Source organism: Armigeres subalbatus, chromosome 3, assembly GCF_024139115.2.
Source record: "Armigeres subalbatus isolate Guangzhou_Male chromosome 3, GZ_Asu_2, whole genome shotgun sequence".
NCBI classification, from domain to species: domain Eukaryota; kingdom Metazoa; phylum Arthropoda; class Insecta; order Diptera; family Culicidae; genus Armigeres; species Armigeres subalbatus.
The window spans coordinates 345,163,612-345,181,597 of NC_085141.1; the positions used below are offsets into that span (position 1 = coordinate 345,163,612).

The following is a 17,986-nucleotide window of genomic DNA, read 5'->3' on the forward strand; positions in this document are numbered from 1 at the left end:
TACTAGTTTGGATGTAATTATGCAATTATACCAATATAATTTTGCATTAACATCCTCGAATCAATAGTGAATCTACTTTTATCACAATTAAAGTAACAGCGTATCCAAGCGATTTCAATAGTATCTATTAGAGCATCATTACTGGGCGCGAGTGTTTTGATCATCCTCGCAGCGCTGTCATTTTAGTTTAGTCACTCTTTTTCGCACTGGTCACTATTTTCGGTTATCATTTTGGTGGCTGCATTCCGTACAGGTGACGTTTAATAGTTTATCAAATAGTAGCGCTGTTATCGCGGTACCAAATTTGATCACCTGTCCGCTGCGCTACTGTTTTAGCAGCGTGTTTAGTAGCGACCGGAAAAGTGTCAAATAATGATACTGCGCTGCCAAACGGCTTATACTCCCACCGGCAATCTTGCTCTAAGTTAATGTATTGAAACTGTATATTTTAATAACCAACGGTAAAAGCTAATATTTTCTTATCCATTAATACTTCCAGTATAGGAAATGGTACCCTATCAGGATAAACTCTGATGCTTATAGAAGTAATGAATATATGCCCAATTCGATGATTTATATTTGTATGTATCTTGTCACACGCTATGTGTATTGATGGTGCTGTGGTGTAGTAGCCGCTTCCCGATCAAGAGATCACGAGTTCGAGTCTAGATTAGAGCATTTTGCTTTTTTTTTGCACGTAAAAACAGTTTTTTGGCCATAACTCCGAAACGCAAAGTTCAATCGATCTAATTTTAAATAGGAACCAATGGGACTGCATTCCGCGTCGAATGCAACTTGTTGCGTGCAAATCGGATGATGATAAATGCCCAAAAACGTGTCTCACATTTTTGTACACATACACACACACACACACATACATACACACATACAGACATCACCTCAATTCGTCGAGCTGAGTCGATTGGTATATAACACTATGGGTCTCCGAGCCTTCTATAAAAAGTTCGGCTTTGGAGCAGTTCTATAGCCTTTCCGTATACTTAGTATACGAGAAAGGCAAAAAAAAACAATTTTGTATGTATTTAGACTATTGACGAAAACTAAAATTGAGAATACACTCATAAAATTGAGAATAAAAACAACTTGTTGTTTTGACAGTACACTAGCGTTTTTGAATGTAAAATTCATTATTAAATTTGAGAGAAAAATGTCATTTGTAAAGCTTAATACACTTAGTTTTGAGCGAGGTTTTGAGAGGATTATTGTTATTATGAGAATTCGGCTCTTGTCAAAGTTCCTGCAGAAGTGACATTTTTATAATTGTAGATTCAACAGTCTTATACTTTCTACTGAAAATCACTAACTCATTTTATCAATTGTACCAACGTTTCTTTTAATTTTACCAACGATTTTTTTTTGTGTGCGTGTAACAAGAGAGTCGATCCGAGACGAACTTTCTTCAAACTTCAAAAAATGCCTGGCGTGAGTCGCGGAATCACGACGACATGTTTCTGTTGGCATGAATCCATTCGAAGTGATGTTAATCGTGTGCCGGTGAATGTAATCGGTCGGATGTCTCTGAGAAAGTCCTACAAAGGGTCGTTTATCATGCTGGTACGTCGAAACTCATGATGAGCACCGTTATGATGGTGTGCTACTGACCAGTAAACATACCCCAACGGCAGGAGAATAGTTGATCAGCTGACTGTCTAGCCAAGAATAGAAAATGCTGACATCATAAATGCGTCTGACATCTTCAGTCATAATGCGAATAAATTTATCGCATCATCTCCTTCCGACGTACTTGTATTTCTGCTACCGACGGCAACTTTGTGCCGTTGCCAAGCGATTATATTTTGCACTTTGGATAAAGTTCATCTTGGAATCGATTCTATTTTCAATGACCAACAGCAACAAAACCAAAGATACAGCCTCGCGGAAAAATTTCACTTTGTGCCGACGACATCCAAATCGTTGCAGAGAAGAATTCACAAGGGACAAACCCCACCTCTATTTTGTGATCAAATAACCTTGGAATGTTCTCAGCCAGTCAACTAGCGTCGGTCGATTTATGAGGTCGTGAACAAAAATGTAACACATGAACTTCACATTTATGTCTCCAATTTTTTTTTCAATTTTTTCGTTCAGTGTGGCAGGTTTTGCTTATCTAGCTGAAAACGCACATTTTAGAGGTAAAAGTTTAGAAAAAATGCGAGGAAATGTATGAGAAAAGTCTTCTATTTTAGATACGAGTGCTTTTAGCAATTGTGCCACCGAACAACTGCAAAGTCTTTAGAATTTTGATTGACAACACATATGTGTGGATGATCGAAGTCCGCTTAGAAGTACTGCAAAGGAAATGCAATAACAATGAACTTTGTAAATAATTAGTAGCCAGTAAACCATTCGTTCTATTCTAGATGGTTAAGTCATGAACTAGGACCAATCGATTTTAAATCGTAGATCTTATATAAAAAAGGCATTTTTAGAAAAAAAAAGTAGCAAAACAGCCACTTTTAGTCACGATACAGGGCCGCAATATATACTAATTTATATATGTTGCTCTCATGATTTTTTTTATCGCGATATTCAATATGTTTACCAAAATAACATTCTTCCCAACATGTAATTAGGTTCAGGTTCAGGGTCTAAATAAAAGTTGCCATGCAAATGCTAGCATACTTGAACTATTACTTATTCAGTTAAATTAACAAATGTGATGGAATTTGTACATGTTTGGTCAGAAGAAGATACACCATGCGTCTCCATATTCTTTTTGAGTTGCAGTCCTGGGCTGGCTCATCTTTTAGGTTTCATATGCTCGTGGGCTTATATTCTTCTTCTTCTACTACTTCTTCTTCTTCTTCTTCTTCTATGGATCTACATTCCAACTGGAATTTGTCCTGCTTTTCAACTTGTTCCACAGTCACCTCTCTACATCTCTATATTGAAGGGACCATCGATATAAGGTTTATTAGCTTTTCACAGTTTGAAAGCTTTCTATGCCCGCCATTGCATGAGCATGTATCTTGTATGGCAAGTACAATGGACTGGACACACTATGCCCAGTGAGTCAAGAAAGATTTCCACCCGAAAACATCCTGGACCGGATCGAGAATCAAACTTGCCATCCTCTATCTATCTATCTTTGCAGGTAAGGCTAACTGGAGACCCGTTCTTGTGCATATATGATGATACAAATTTGGGATATGCCTACCTATCCTGCACCCTTGGAGGCCCTGGGCCTATTGAAAAAATCATAAGGGTTGTGTACAAGACACGACCGCTCGACGTAAACTACGTAAAACAGTTTGGTGAAATGAAGAATCTAGCAAGTCCCATCATTCATGAATATTACAAAATTGCTCTTTTGATTACTTATGAGACAACACTGGTTTCGAGCAATATTCAAAATATGATATTTGTTGGATACGACAATTTAAAATTTACTTTTTGAAAGTAACTGATAGGTATTTATGCAATTCAGCCAAATTTGTTAAATTTTCGAAATATGTATAATATGAGAAGTTTAATTTTGTTTGTTCAATTTTTTAGGATTTTAACTCAATTTCATTGTTTTTTTTTCGAAAAATCTTCTAAATGATCTTAACTAAATTTGGGTATTTCTATTGCAAATAATAATCTGTCAGGTTAAATTGCAATCATTACCCGGGTAGAGGTGAATAACGAACAAATAACATAATAATAACAAATTTTGCTGTGATATCAGATTTTGTTATTCCTATGTTATTCATGAATAACATAAAATAGCATCCTAACAGCAAATTTTGTTATAATAGTAAAATTTGTTATTATTATGTTATTGTATGGAAGAACAGAATAACAAATGAAGAACACATTTTGCAATCATAACAAAGTTTGTTATTAATTTATCATTTTCATTTTCAACATATCAATAATAACTGTTTTTGATATTTTCCTTTCTATGAATATTTTGCTATTGGTTTGCTCTTATAATAGCAAAATGAGTTATTTTTTAGCTATTCGCTCGAACAATTTTTGCTATTATTTTAGTTATTTTAGCAACTATATCAAACAAACTAACATCATATTTTGCTATTCAGTTATTCATATATTAATAGTAAAATTTGATATTATTTTGCTGTTTTCTTCTACCCGGGTACTGTATTTGGCCATTAAAATGTCAGTAATCAAGGATGATTACCATCAAATCGCTAAAGGTGCATCTCGGTGAACAAAGCGCACTTGTGATTTCGCTACTGACGGCATCGTTTTGATTGATCGCCATTTGCATTTTAAATAAAATTATTTTCGGATAAATAATCTCTTGTATAAAATTTTGGTTCAAAAAAGAACCGATTAACCTTCGATAATGCGCAATTCCAATCCCCAACAGCAAAAATGAAAATTTTTGTTGACTGCTACTGATATCATCCATGCAAATAAATTTGAAAACTATCTAAGTTCTGGTATTTATATTGGGAACGACCAGGGTAGATAACAAAAAATCCCTCTGTTTTGGCTTTTCTGGTCATAGAATTTATAAAGCGGAGTGATTCTACTACGAAGTTCTGCGTAACTAATCGAAGTCTGTCTTGGATCAATTTTATAATGCTATTTTTCTCAATGGTACGCATTGGAAATCACTAACAGAACATAATCTAATTCATAATCTTGCTAGAAGATTTTACTGAACGCCAAGAGTGTGCTGTTCACTAGTGGTTGCACTTTGGAAAAATCCTCTCAGCTTAACAACATTTTTCCAAGATAATGATGTTCATCAAAAGAATCGATTTACTTCAAACGACTCCAATCACTATCAGCAATTACCGCAGCTCATTGACGACGCAACCAACATCAACGCGGCAGCCGTTGTCGCTTGAACCGCAACCGGACGAAATTTTCACTCCCGTGAGGCTGCCGTCCCGACCGTCGCTCTACCATCGTTGGCTGCCGCCTATCGCTGTGGGATAATGCCTTTGTCGCTGGGATTGCTACCCAAACTGGGCTGCGCGACCGCCATCCAATGATTCGGCTCAACGGGCGCCGTCGATTGCCAGATCCGCCGAAGATGGAACACGGATGCAAATGATGTGCTGCTGCTGCCACGACCGCCACCACCACCGAGTGAAAAAAATTCATCCGCACCACCAACGCTGATACAGCCTTTGTCACTGGGACCGCTTCTGGACGCCCTGGTCCGCTCTCCGTGACATCCAGAATGAAAATGACGCGCGCACGCGAAACACGGGGCTTTTTATACACAGGGAAAACGAAGCAGTGGATCAAAAGGCCCGTACCTTACTGCAATCTGATGTCCGTGTTGGGGATTTATGAACGGGATTGATTGATTGATTGATTTATGAAGGGGATCTGAATTTTTCACCCGGTTTGGAAAGAAATAACATTTTCAATAGTTTAACGTTAATAATCAATAGTATCAATAGAATTGGAAAATTGCTGGAGAGTTTCCGAATCGATTGATAAGCAAATGTCGAAAATCCATCGAAAGATATAGACGCTATTAGCGTTTGAAATCTATCCTAATTTCGTGACGGTCTCGAATTTGGAAATTTCCGTTTTACACCCTGTATCTGAGTCTTCCCCTTAGACGTAGTTTACAGAAGACAATTTCATCAGAAAGTGCATTTTCTGGAGGTAGACCTCTAGGCAAGATATGGTGAAATGTATCACAAGCAGTGAATCAATATTCGAGTAACGCCAGACAATATACCCTTTGTCATCAACAGAGTTTGTTACTGACAAACGCACATCGCAACAAGCCTTTATCAGAACCCGAACACAATATGACAAGAATAATTTGCCTTGCATGTTTATTTCATGTAGAAATTTGATGAAATTGGAACTACGTTTTCATTCATTGTGGAATGCTGTGGAATAGTGTAATGTTGTTATCAAAGTATGTTAAGTTTACGTTCTTCTGGCATATTTATCGGCAACCAGGAATTAGGCCCTATTTTCTAAGTTAAAAAGGTATCATAATAAATCAATAAAATATTGAATGAATTGGAAAGTTTTCAGGTGCAATATAGTTGCATTTTTATGACCTTAGTGAAGATGCACAACAATCGTAACTTAAACACCGTCGCAAATATACGAGATTCCTTAATTGGGAGTATGTAGACCCTAAGTTGTAGATCCCAGATATCCATCAAGTTACCTCGCGACCTCCAGTACTATACGATGAAGGTGCCTGTTTTCAAAGGCATTAATTAGGTATGAAATTGTAGTTCAAATATCATGTATTATAACAGACGATTGTGATTACTGCCAGGCCAGCTGGGGCATCAATTAAAACTCCTTTGAACTACTGTAATGACATACGCGGATCTCTGAATGGCACCAGCCCACTACTGGATCCCAGCGACTAATTTTAAAGAGACATGAAATAATTGATAAGAATGGCCGAATGCTGGAAAATCAAATTACTTTTAAAAGATATGTCAATATAGTTTCCTTATTAATAAAATAACATTTCTATATAATCGTTCCCTCTTTATTTGAGTTTCTCTGAACCAAGTTCATTGCAACTCTTACCTGGACCATATATATATATCGTATCTATCATTATATGGTCTATTAGAACCAGTCAACTTCTCTCTCTAGCACTCTTTCAAGACATGTTTTAGCATCACTGAAAAAAAGATAAAATAGAGATTTTTTTGGTATATTTGGAATAATACGTTAACTGGGTTTAAGTTCGTTGGGTACGATTTATTGTCCGTAGAATTAAATAATTCATTTGAATTCGGCAAGCCTCGACATGTTGTGGAAGTAGTGAGCGAACGTGCCACTATCTGATCCTGTGCACGGCCGTAAAATATACTAGATTCAAGCGGGAAAATTCGGTAAAAGGTGTATCTTTTGCATCATTCGGTTTAGGGAACCTTATTGAATACGTTGCAGGGTTCAAAGAGCTCACAGATGTGCTGATTCGTCTAGCTGTTGGATCTGTTCATGAATATCCTTTCCCATGAAATAAGGAACAGGATGAACAATTAATATTTAGCGTCTTAGGGTAAAATGTTACAAGGAATAGTGAAATCTTTTAACCAGCATCTAACAGACGACGATTCTGGATGATGCGTGATTCGATTTGTTGGCACATGGAAAATTATCAAAGATACCTAATCCCGTAGGCACTCGAGTCGAACTCAGTTCCTTCAGTCATAGCTGCTGCGTTTATAAAACAATTGTTGATAAAAGCATAAAAGGCAAAACGGACTTGGTAGTAGGACATGTGTTGTAGGTAGTTGGTAGTAGGATGAGTGTTGATTTTTCTACTTCACTCAATTTTAGAAACTAAAACAACCAAGGCGTAACAGCAATTGAATAATTTCAACAGCCACATTTCCAAGGCGGATTCCAGTTCTGTCTGACCTTTCGATTGACGAAACAGTACGGCGAAGCAACCACTGCTTTGTGATAAGGCAGTATATATCAATCACTCAGTATCAATACTCGGGTACTTATTCAAAAGGACGTATGTGATTTTGTAAACAAAGATGTAAACAAATATTTTGTTTCATGTTTCATTCGTAAAACTGCATTTTTTATGGAAAGCAATAACATAAGCATTCTTGTGATATCTAGATCTAATTTTTGTAATAAAACAAATCATTATCAAAATAAATAAGCTGAATAAGAGTAGTTGTAATAATACACAATAAAATTATTTGTTTACATTTTGGCTCTTCCGCCCTGTTCTGATGTTGATCTTAGTCCGAAATGATCCTCAGCCGTGTTTCACACCTATTTCAACGTATAGTAAATGATTTAAACTACAAGGTAAGCAGAAAAAATAAATCTCATTTGAGAATTGGGAAGGATCATCAGAGCATTTAAGTTGAAGTGAAGTGTGTCTTTCAACTCCCTATTGTTAAAATTTTGCGAAAAGATTGTGGGTGGGACAAAATAAAACACTCATTGCCCAATTTTACTAATACCTGCAGGGTTTCAGGAATGCATTATTATACACCATGTCTGCATTTTTGTACACCTGGTACAACAATGGCGTCTGCGCCATTGACCATTTTCCACCACGCCGTATTGAGCGCAGTATTTTCCGCTCAAACACCCCGAGAATGCGATAGTCCGAATCATGTGCACAGAGCTAGTTTTGTTTGTGTCTGTAGGCTGCGAGACTTTAGCTAGCTACGCAAACCGTACAAAGTCCTACTTGCAGCCGCAACACGCCTTTTCAACTTGAGGCTAAAGTCATTGTCACATGTAACGAATGTTCCAAAATATATGAATTTGTCGACAACCTCAAACTGCATCCCATCCATTTCCACCTCGGGACCAACACCATTTGGACACCGTCCTGCTTCAATCCATCAAACGTCACGAACGAGTCGGATGTCTCACCAATAGAGGTAATAAACCATAGAGGACGACTGTCGATGCGATTCCCTTTGTTCTCGTTCCCAAATATGTTGGGTACACACAACTGTCAAATCGTACTGATTTTTCCTTCATCTACATTTAGCTCGCCAGCAAAAGATGTTTTGCTAGTGAAGACAGCGACAGTCTGCCTCTAAAGTTTATTAACCTCTATTGTCTCACCAGATATTCTGACGCTCGATTTGGATCCATCCAGCGTCGCACGAATCAGCCGGAAATCCATTTTCTAGCATTATATGCCACAGTTCGTTACGATTCCGCTGATTTTCTCTCTAGGGGAGTTAATGTAGTACAAATTAGAGAGTTAATGTAGTACAACTCCCAACGCATACATCAATGGTCTTCGAGATCAAGTACATCCTGAGAAATACAAGGATTCCAAAATTCAAGATGGAAGAATATTCAAATTCGTTTCGAACACGGCAGAGCTTAGAAACCTACCTTAATCAAGCCAGCTCGAAGGCATTTCTACTCCCTCCCAAATCGTTTCAATCGCTTGGTGAATTGTTTTCTTCAGCCGGTCACTCCCAACTATTAGAAGCTCGACCAGGATTCATTCAAATGTAATTACCTCTATACCGGGTATTGGGGTTTTGAAAGCATCTGTAGGGAAAGGAAAACACCTGTATATCGTACTGGTTTCGTGGAATCAAACCTCACCGAAGGTTACCCTCCAACACATTATTCGAACTAAATCTGTCACATGATATTTCCAAAATCCCACCGTGAAAAGTAAGATAAACGTCGAGTGTAAATTTCTAAGGATTTCCCGTTGAAATCCAAAAAAATATCGTTGAAATAGATTTTTTAACGGAGAAGAGTCGTTTGGCAGAAAGCCATTTTGTAGAATTCAACAATGCCCAACAAACATTGGAGGAGAATAATACTAATGACACACTGATGGTATAAGTACCATAGTACAAGAATTTTGAAATGAGTACATACCGTACCGATTATTGACTTTATCAAAGACAGTCTTGGAATAATTTTCTTTTCCTCTTGAACCATGGTACAAGTACCACAGGTGTGTCCTTAGTATAAAGCGCTTATGTGACTGTTATTGTTCGAAGATGGTCTAGTAGTTCAGAAATTCGAACATATCGACATAGAGAGAGAGAGAGAAACCTGAACAAAATATGACCAAAATACATCGAGATAGGGAGGTTACCGAGATATAGAAGGCCCGAATGTATGTAGTTTGAAGGGACCGAGAAAACCATCGACATAGGGAGAGATATCGATATATCGACGGAGACGAGCCAGCCCAGGACTGAAAGTCTCATTTATAAAAATTCTAAAAAAAGAAAATAGAACATCGAGATGTAGAACGTCGACTGTATAGCTAAAATTCAATCTATATCTGGTAAAAGAGTGAATGTCGCAAGAGGAAATTCTCTTCGCCGACTTCTCTTTAAAATAAAAACTAACAAGCAGCCCAACGAATGATTTAAGTTAAATAAGCTAGATTTTTAGCTGAAAAAGGCTATATTTGGTTCAATAAGTGCTATATCAGCTTCCAATGTTTGTTGGGAGAAGATTTAATTTTTTATTTGAAGATTTAGAATGCAGGTTCCCATTGTTTTCTAGCTTTCTGAGGTGATAAACTACAAAGAAACCCCATACTTGTCACTTTTATTCAAAAGAGGGTAAGTCGGTGAAGTAAGTCGCCCTTACTCCAGATAGAGCTTGAATTGTTTGTTGGTAAGTACGAAAGTTGTTTGGCCTAATATAGGGGAACGGTTCGGAACTTCATCTCATAGCTCCCATTTCCATAGGCGTAACTAACGGAAAATTCTAGGGGGGGCTATTTTTTGACGTAGGATTACGTCCTTTGCGAAGATAGGGAGGTAATTTTGCATATTCAAATTTGAGACCTTCACGAAAAGTACCGATTTTTGAGATTTTGGTATCAATCGATCGACGAACTCTTTAAGATTTTCCCCAACTATTAAAAACAATGAAAGTAGCAGTACTCAAGAGAAATATCCACGCAATGCTCAGACTATCGTTTTGCTTCAATCAGTGAATAGAAAAGCGCTTTGTGGAAAGAAGATCTGTTCTTCTTAGGCGTCGATTGCGGTCTCGGGATATCAGTGGCGGTGCCGAACTTTTATTCTTAGCGTCTTAGCGGAAAATCATTGAGCGGCCGTTGGACAGCAGCAGCAGTGAATTTTAAACACAAGGTTCGGATTAACGTTTGATTGCTGTGAGTGATTCGAAAGACGCATTGTGAATTGAAAATCGACTCTTTTCAGGACCAGCATTTTATGAAAAGAAGGGGTGGAAACAAACAATGGCGTCGGTTGCATTCCCGCGGTACTGAAGGAAGTTTCCGTCAGTATCAGAATCACAAACGCTCGTCGGAGAGCAACGCTGCAGAAACGTTGGCGTCAGTAGGGACACGGCAGGTATTTCCATCCTTCTTCATAGGGGCTAAAACCAACGAAAGCAACGTACATTTGCTAGAACTCCACTATAGCAGAACGTTTCTCCTGAGCTTACAATTTGGTACGTATGAGTTTTACAAAAAAGCGTCACTTTTATTGGTTTTCGAGACTATGACGAACACACGAAAATACCTGCCGCGTCCCTAGCAGTCAAGTGATATTTCCTTTCAAAATTCAGATTTTATTTCTGTTTGTAATTGGAAAGGAACATTATTGAAAACAAATCGGTTTTTCTCAGATACACTAGAGGAGGTTGAGCCGAGACGAACATACTTCAAAGTGCAAATCATAATCGCTTGGCGACGCTGCAGAAGTTTTTTTCCATGCATGGCAAATCATGTGACGTTGATGTCAAAGTAGACAAAAGAAATTTTCTTTCAAAATTCTGATTTTGCATGTGATTGGAAAGGCGCATTGGTTCGTCTCAGAATCATCATTTCACAGGAGGTTGAGTGTGAGTGATGAATTTTCTGTCGTCAGATTCCAGAAAAACTTTATGCGATTAGAAAGACATATGAGCTTACCCAACAAGCATTGAAGGCTGATAGAGAGCTTATTTCGCCACAATTTGGCTTGTTCAGCTAAAAAAACACAAGCTTATTCAACTTAAATTGTTTGTTGGGTAGTAAGACGCCTGTGGAGTTTTATCCATCCGAAAGAATTCCAATTTCTTTCTCATTTAAATTTTTGTTACCTCTTCTTGAAAACTCAAGATTTTGCCTTTCTGGAATCTTTTAATTGATTTTCTGGAAATAGCAGAAAAATCCCCCAAATTACCATTCAAATCTACAGAAAGAAATGCTTTCAAAATATCTGGATCGACACAAACATATGATACGTAGTATTTGGATCTCACTTTTCCGGAAGGATTCTTTTGAAAATTCCTTCAGAAAGGCCATGCATCTTTAAGAACTATGAACACGCTATACTCGCAAAACTCTGTAAAAACTTTAAAATATTTAAAGATTAAATACTTGCTGAGAAAACCAAATTTAAATCAGGTTTATTTTTAGAAATTTGCCGATAAGCTAAGCATCCTGTGTTCCTTAAACAATTTGTCCAACATTTTATGCTGTGTCAATATTAAGACCATACAGACAGTTCAGTATGCCACTAGAACTTTCTTTATCCAATCAAAATTTTAAAAGTTGTATTTGTTTTCTTAGTCTGTTGCTTCTATTATTTATTCAATCAGCATGGAACCAATGTTCCAACTCCAATTTTTTAAAGTAAGTATATCTGGCGCTGGAGAATCAAGAGAGCGTACTATTATACGTGTTTAACATTCCTATCGTAAGATATAACAATTGTTCGGATTTCGAAAATTTGTTAAAATAGATTCAAAGTTTCGTAGAGAGAGATGTGAATGAAGAGAACTGATTCCTGGCAGTTACGCCTATATGATCAGAGAGCTAGATAAGTACAATATTCATGCAAAGTGGTAAAAATTCTAGGGGGGGCTAATTTAGTTCTAGGTGGGGCTATAGCCCCCCCTAGCCCCCCTGTAGTTACGCCAATGCCCATTTCCATCCCAACAAAAACGAAGCAATGAAACAGTATTTGATTTGTAATTTATTTTTGTGATTTTTTCAGCAGTGAGCACGCCTGTTAGCAAAAAAAAGCGAAAAGATTAGTGCTGTGTTTATCTGTTTTGCGATGAGATTAATATATGTACAGTGAGATGAATAACGGAACAGTTCCCCTACTACATTTGGCTGAAGCCCATCTAGTGTAAAATTACTTGGCCGAAAATGTCATTTGATCGAACAGTTCCTTTGGCTGAAAAACAGTTGATCGAATATACCGCCGGAAATAAGTATAAAGACAAGTATGATTTTCATACATTTTCATCATGATTGAGGATCGATATCTCGATTCGTAGCGATTCGATTTGGCTGAAATTTTACTAGGCACCTGTTTTTAACTTGAACTTTCGATCTTTGAGTAAATGGTATACATCTCTGTTGATTTTGACCTCAAAATCTGGAAATAATTATAAAGACACCACTTTTTTATATGGAGCTCCATACAACGGAACTGTCTTTATAATTATTTCCAACAGAAACGCGTATAATCAGAATATATGCAGAAATGTAACTATCATTGATTAAAAATTCAAGTCATTTTAGGCTTGTTGGCAAAAAATCAGCCCAATCGAATCGCTAAGAATCGAGATATTGGCTTCCCAATATGGCCATTTTATATGGAAACCGAGCTTGTCTTTATACTTATTTCCACCAGTGTAGCACAATTGCCCGAAAGGGTCATTTGGCCGCAATAAGCATTCGACCGAAAGTGTCGTTCGGCTGAATTGGTCATTTGGCAGAAAATGCTGTTTGGCTAAAATACTTGTTTTGCAGAAAGAACATTTTCAGCCAAACGACCATTTTTACCAAATTAAATTTTCCGGCCAAATGATCTAGTCGGTCAAAGGACTTTTTCGGCCAAATGACATTTTTACCAAAAAAAAAACTGTTTGTGCAAAAAACTTTTTCCAATTCAGCCGAATGAGGCTTTCGGCTGTTTGTCGCTTTACGCCAAATGTTATTTTCGGTCAAACCATTTTCGACCTGATACCGTCTTGGACAAACGTTTAATTCGGTCTAATGGAATTTTTCTAAAAGACTTTTGGCCTAACCAGTTATTCGAATAAATGGCTCTTCGTCGAATGATTTTCGGCCAAACGACAGATAGAGCCATTTGGCCAATAGACACAAGGCCGAAAGGTGTTTGGCCGAACAAACTATTAAGCCAAAACCCATCCGGCCGACAATTTGATTTAGCTGAAATAGACATACGGCCGAAAATGTCATTCAGCTGGCCATTTGGCCGAAAAAGTTGTTTGACCGTAATGTTTGTTTGGCAGAAAGGCCATTTGGTCAAAAATGTTATTTGGGTGGATGGTTTTAAAAGGGGTGGATATTTTTGACCGTATTACCGTTCAGTAATCAACATTTTCGACCAAATGGCCAACTGTCAAACATTCATTTCGGCGAAACGACATTTTCGGAATTATAACCTATTCAGCTAAACGACCATATAAACCAAATGACGTATTATGGAAGAATGCTTTTTTGACCAAATTACCAATTCGGCCGTATGTTGCTTCGGCCAAATGAAATTTTTGGCCAAACTGTTTTTCGTTGTATAACCGTTTTGCCCAAACGTTCATTTCGATCAAATACAATTCGGCTGGATGATTTTTGACTTAACGTATTATTCGGTCTAATTTTCGGTCAAACGACCCTTCTTCTTTTTAGGGGCCGTACACTAATAACGTAAGCATTTTTTCTGGGTTTTTCAACCCCCCCTCCCCCATGTAAGATTTTTCCCAAACAAATTATTTTTTATTTATATGGAACGTAAGAAAATGGCAGACACCCCCTCCCCTCATAAGTGCTTACTTAAATAGTGTACGACTTTTAACTTAACGACCTTAATGCTTTTCCATTGAATTTCCGACGATTTTCTTTTGGACAATACAATGAATTCCTTGTAGAAATCTAAAAAAAAATCCTTCATAAATCATTTCATTTACATCCCGACTAGGAAGGCAAAACAAGATTATAACATTATTGTAACAACATCAGTTATTTATAACAACTGTTGATATAATCGAGTTATGATAAATTATTATCACATTTTTTCTTAACAAAATTATAACAGAATTAGTTATGTTTCATTGTTTTGTTAGAAAATTTAGTTATTTTAACAACATCCTGAACCAAGTTTATAACAACCTATGTTAGAAAACTGTTGAAATCTAATTTTATTTTGCTGATGTCCACATTTTGAATAATCTCCCGCGGAAAATCTTAAGAATTTTCCGTGTAAATTTCGAAGAATACTCAACAGAAACTTTCCGTGGATTTTTCGAACATTTTCCTGTAGAAACTCAAACAATTTTTCTTTGAGATTCCAAAGTTCAATCAGTTGATTGCCTATTCCGTGGATTTAACCCCCCGGCTTGGACAATAATTTACTATGTTCTGAGAACTCATATGGGAATATGTACATTATGTGAAAGATATTGATTTGAAAAATATATTGGCGGTAACCGCTTTCCCTTCGATGGGACTCGAACCCACGAAGTTCGTACTGAGGGTCGTGGGTTTGAGTCCCATCGAAGGGAAAGCGGTTACCTCCAATACATTTTTCAAATCAATATCTTTCACATAATGTACATAATTGCATATGAGTGCTCAGAACATAGTAAATTCCAAAGTGCTTCCTTGGAAATTCAAAAGAATTATCAAAACTTCAAAGTAATTGCCATTGAAAGTCCGAAATAGTTTTCAAATTAATATTTTGGAGAAGCTCAGAGAATTTTCGAGAGTTCATCAGATTTTTCCGACGAAATGCGAAAGATTCTCCCGTTGAAGTCTTGAAAACATCCAAAAAAAAAAAACTTTTAAAAACAAACGCTAAAAATCTCCACGCCGCCGCCGACCAAAATTCTGACAAACGCCGCCGCCGAAGATTTTCGGACCGGCGCACACCTCTACGCTGAAGTTTGTCCAGAATTCCCCTAGAATTCCTACGGAGGTATTCCGTAAATTCCCTCGAAATTCCCCAGAAATTATTCACGAGCTTCTCCGAAAATTCGCGGAAATTCCCCTAAAGCTCGTTAGGGAATTTCCCTAGGTTCTCCTACGAATTTCTCACAAAGTATAAAGTTTTCCTTCAGAAATCCCTCCGGAAATTTTTTAAGAATTTCACCAAAAATACCACGAATTTAATTTTTTTTCAAACTTTTTAGTCCCTATGCTAAGTTAGTAACATTAAAATGAATGTTTAAACATATTGCAAACATAGTTTACGAACCCATGAGTTCATGAACTTTAATAATGTTTATAAGATTGGATTAAGTACATGCCAGGTTTTTTTTACCATGAATTATTTTGGCTAGCAGCTGCTCTTGAGCACTTTCAACAATCTGTAGTAGCAAATGAAATCCAGAAATCTGCAAGAATTGCTACGCACTTCTATGATCCTTTTATGATCTTTAGATGTGGGTCTACACTTTCAGGAATCCTTGTCCAAACCACGAACATACGATTCTCTAATGATTTGAAGTGAACATTGGCCTTCCGGTGCTGAATCGAAATCTTGGAAAGCCAACACAATTAAATTGATTACTAATTCAGTCTAATTCAGTTTTTGTCTTCTTTCTTAAAATTGGGATTACGAATATTTTTTCCTTTTTATTCGAGGCAACAACATAAAAAATGTAGTTAGACTAATGCTATCAATTTCTTTAATAAGCTTTAAGATTTTGAAGTTTTGCTTGCTCAAAACTAATTTTGATAGATAAAAAAAAAAAATGTTTACTAAAAGTAGAGTATAATGCGTCTGTTTTCTGTTGTTTTCAGAACGTCAAGGCCCAGACGAATCAATTGTTCTTTTCCACTATTTGCAGACAAGTTTATTCTGATTAATATGGACGACACTAGAGTATATTTTCAACGTGAAACCAACCGTACATATCAGAGTTTAAAATTCGACCATTGGACTTATCTATCTCGTCCGCACTATAGCCATCCACATCACCCCTGTTTTACGCTTTTAAGTGCCTAATTGGCGCGTTTTTCCATTCACTCACCTATAGCGTAGCTGCTGATGAGTCTGAGCTCGTGCTTCGCTTCGCCGGGCGGCACACACACCACACTTTTCACTTTTTCCAGGTCCGCAGGTTCGGTTGGCTGTGGCGAATGAATGGATCAGTGATCTGTGTTCTATTCCGTTTTTTGTTTTGTTCTGGTCCGCACTGGTGCTATGTTCTGGTTTGAATGGAAATTTCGTATTCTAGAGCACTATTTCCTCGTTTTGAGGCAGCATAATAATCGTTCCATAGTAAATAGGAAACATTAAAAACTATAAAATATGCAAAATACGTGATATGTCACCAATTCAAAGTTTTAATACCAATTAGACCATCAAGAAAAGATTTTTTTTTTTGGTTTTCTAATACTGAATAAAAGCGTTCTGCTATATAATTAACGCAGATCAGAGCTAAATAAATCGTATTTATGGATTATTTTCACATTACTACGAAACATATATGTTGTGGTCGTCGTTATGATGCTTGTTGTTGAAGCTGTGGCGATTGTATTGAACGTGCGGGTGGAAAATTGCGCGTCGTCATCCGAAGCCACTAAGCTTGGCGATCTATCGCCAATCGAAATGACCAATCAACATTTTTTAGCGGATTTTCAGGGTTGTTTCATTAAGCTTCAGATACTTTTTTTTTGTTTTGTTCGTTATCCGGGGGAAAACCGTTTGAAATTTGCGGAAGAGATATTTTCTGATGAGCACCAATCCGTCACTAATTAACCTTTGCACAATCGTCGAATCAATTGTTGCGTAGTGTCGAAATAGTTTTCGATTTCCTCTGGTCACAACGCACCATCACTTTCAGAATTTCGTTCATTTAGAATTCTTTGAAACTTTTAGCAAACATTTTCACACGACCGACACGTGTATTCTCATGGGAACTTGAAAAAACAGCACACTCTATTTAAACATTGCCCTTCGTTTCCGGTCTGGTGCATCTTCAGCGCGTTTGTTTGGCCGTTGCCATTGTCTGTGCCATAACCACCATCACCCAAATCAATGGTACAAGAAGGCGAAAACGAAGAAGTACTCTTCCGTTGGCAAAACAAACATTTTCTTCGGCACCAAGGTCACGCTAACCGAAACGCCCCCACACCTTAGAGAAGACCTAATGGCTTAGCAATAAATTGGATTGATCTGAAAACCGTTCAACTGGTCTACACGCGATCTACGAGGAAAACCGTTCAACCACTCGTCACAACTACCAAATCAGAACTGAACTGAAAATTCCGGTCTCGGTGGCCACACGGGAAAAGTCAACCAACCGGTGAAGATCAGCAGCTTTTTTTTAGTTTATAATGTTATGTTATTGTGTACCGGAGGCAGGTATGGGATAGTTAAAATGATGCAAGTGGGGTTCAGTGAAGAACGACATGTGGGTGTTTAAAGCGGGAATAATGGAAGGGGAGTTGTGATGCACACATCTATGTTACGAAATTATTCACGTGCAAATCAGTGTATGGTAACTAGAACTAAAGTAAATACAGTAGCGAACAAATATGTATCAAGAACTTCGTTGTTGTAGTTCTAGAAATTTGGAAATCATTCTACATACTTAC

General features: G+C 37.3%; 1 protein-coding gene across 7 annotated transcripts in view; it reads right to left on the minus strand.

The window, feature by feature from the left end:
• Nucleotides 1-17,626, minus strand: part of LOC134225938 (liver carboxylesterase 1F-like) — a 31,472-nt gene extending 13,846 nt beyond the window's left edge. The window contains exons 1-2 of one of the 7 annotated variants that reach the window (XM_062706391.1): nucleotides 17,524-17,626; nucleotides 16,417-16,594 (exon numbers count right to left, since the gene is read on the minus strand). Coding sequence is in view for 1 of the 7 variants with exons in the window: in XM_062706385.1 (XP_062562369.1) it covers nucleotides 16,417-16,594; nucleotides 16,864-16,873 (188 nt within the window). In the remaining 6 variants the exon portion in view is untranslated. Of the gene's footprint in view, nucleotides 1-16,416; nucleotides 16,689-16,863 lie in introns of all 7 variants that reach the window. The other 6 variants (XM_062706387.1, XM_062706386.1, XM_062706385.1 and 3 more) reach the window with 6 other exon arrangements.
• Nucleotides 17,627-17,986: the final 360 nt, after the last annotated feature.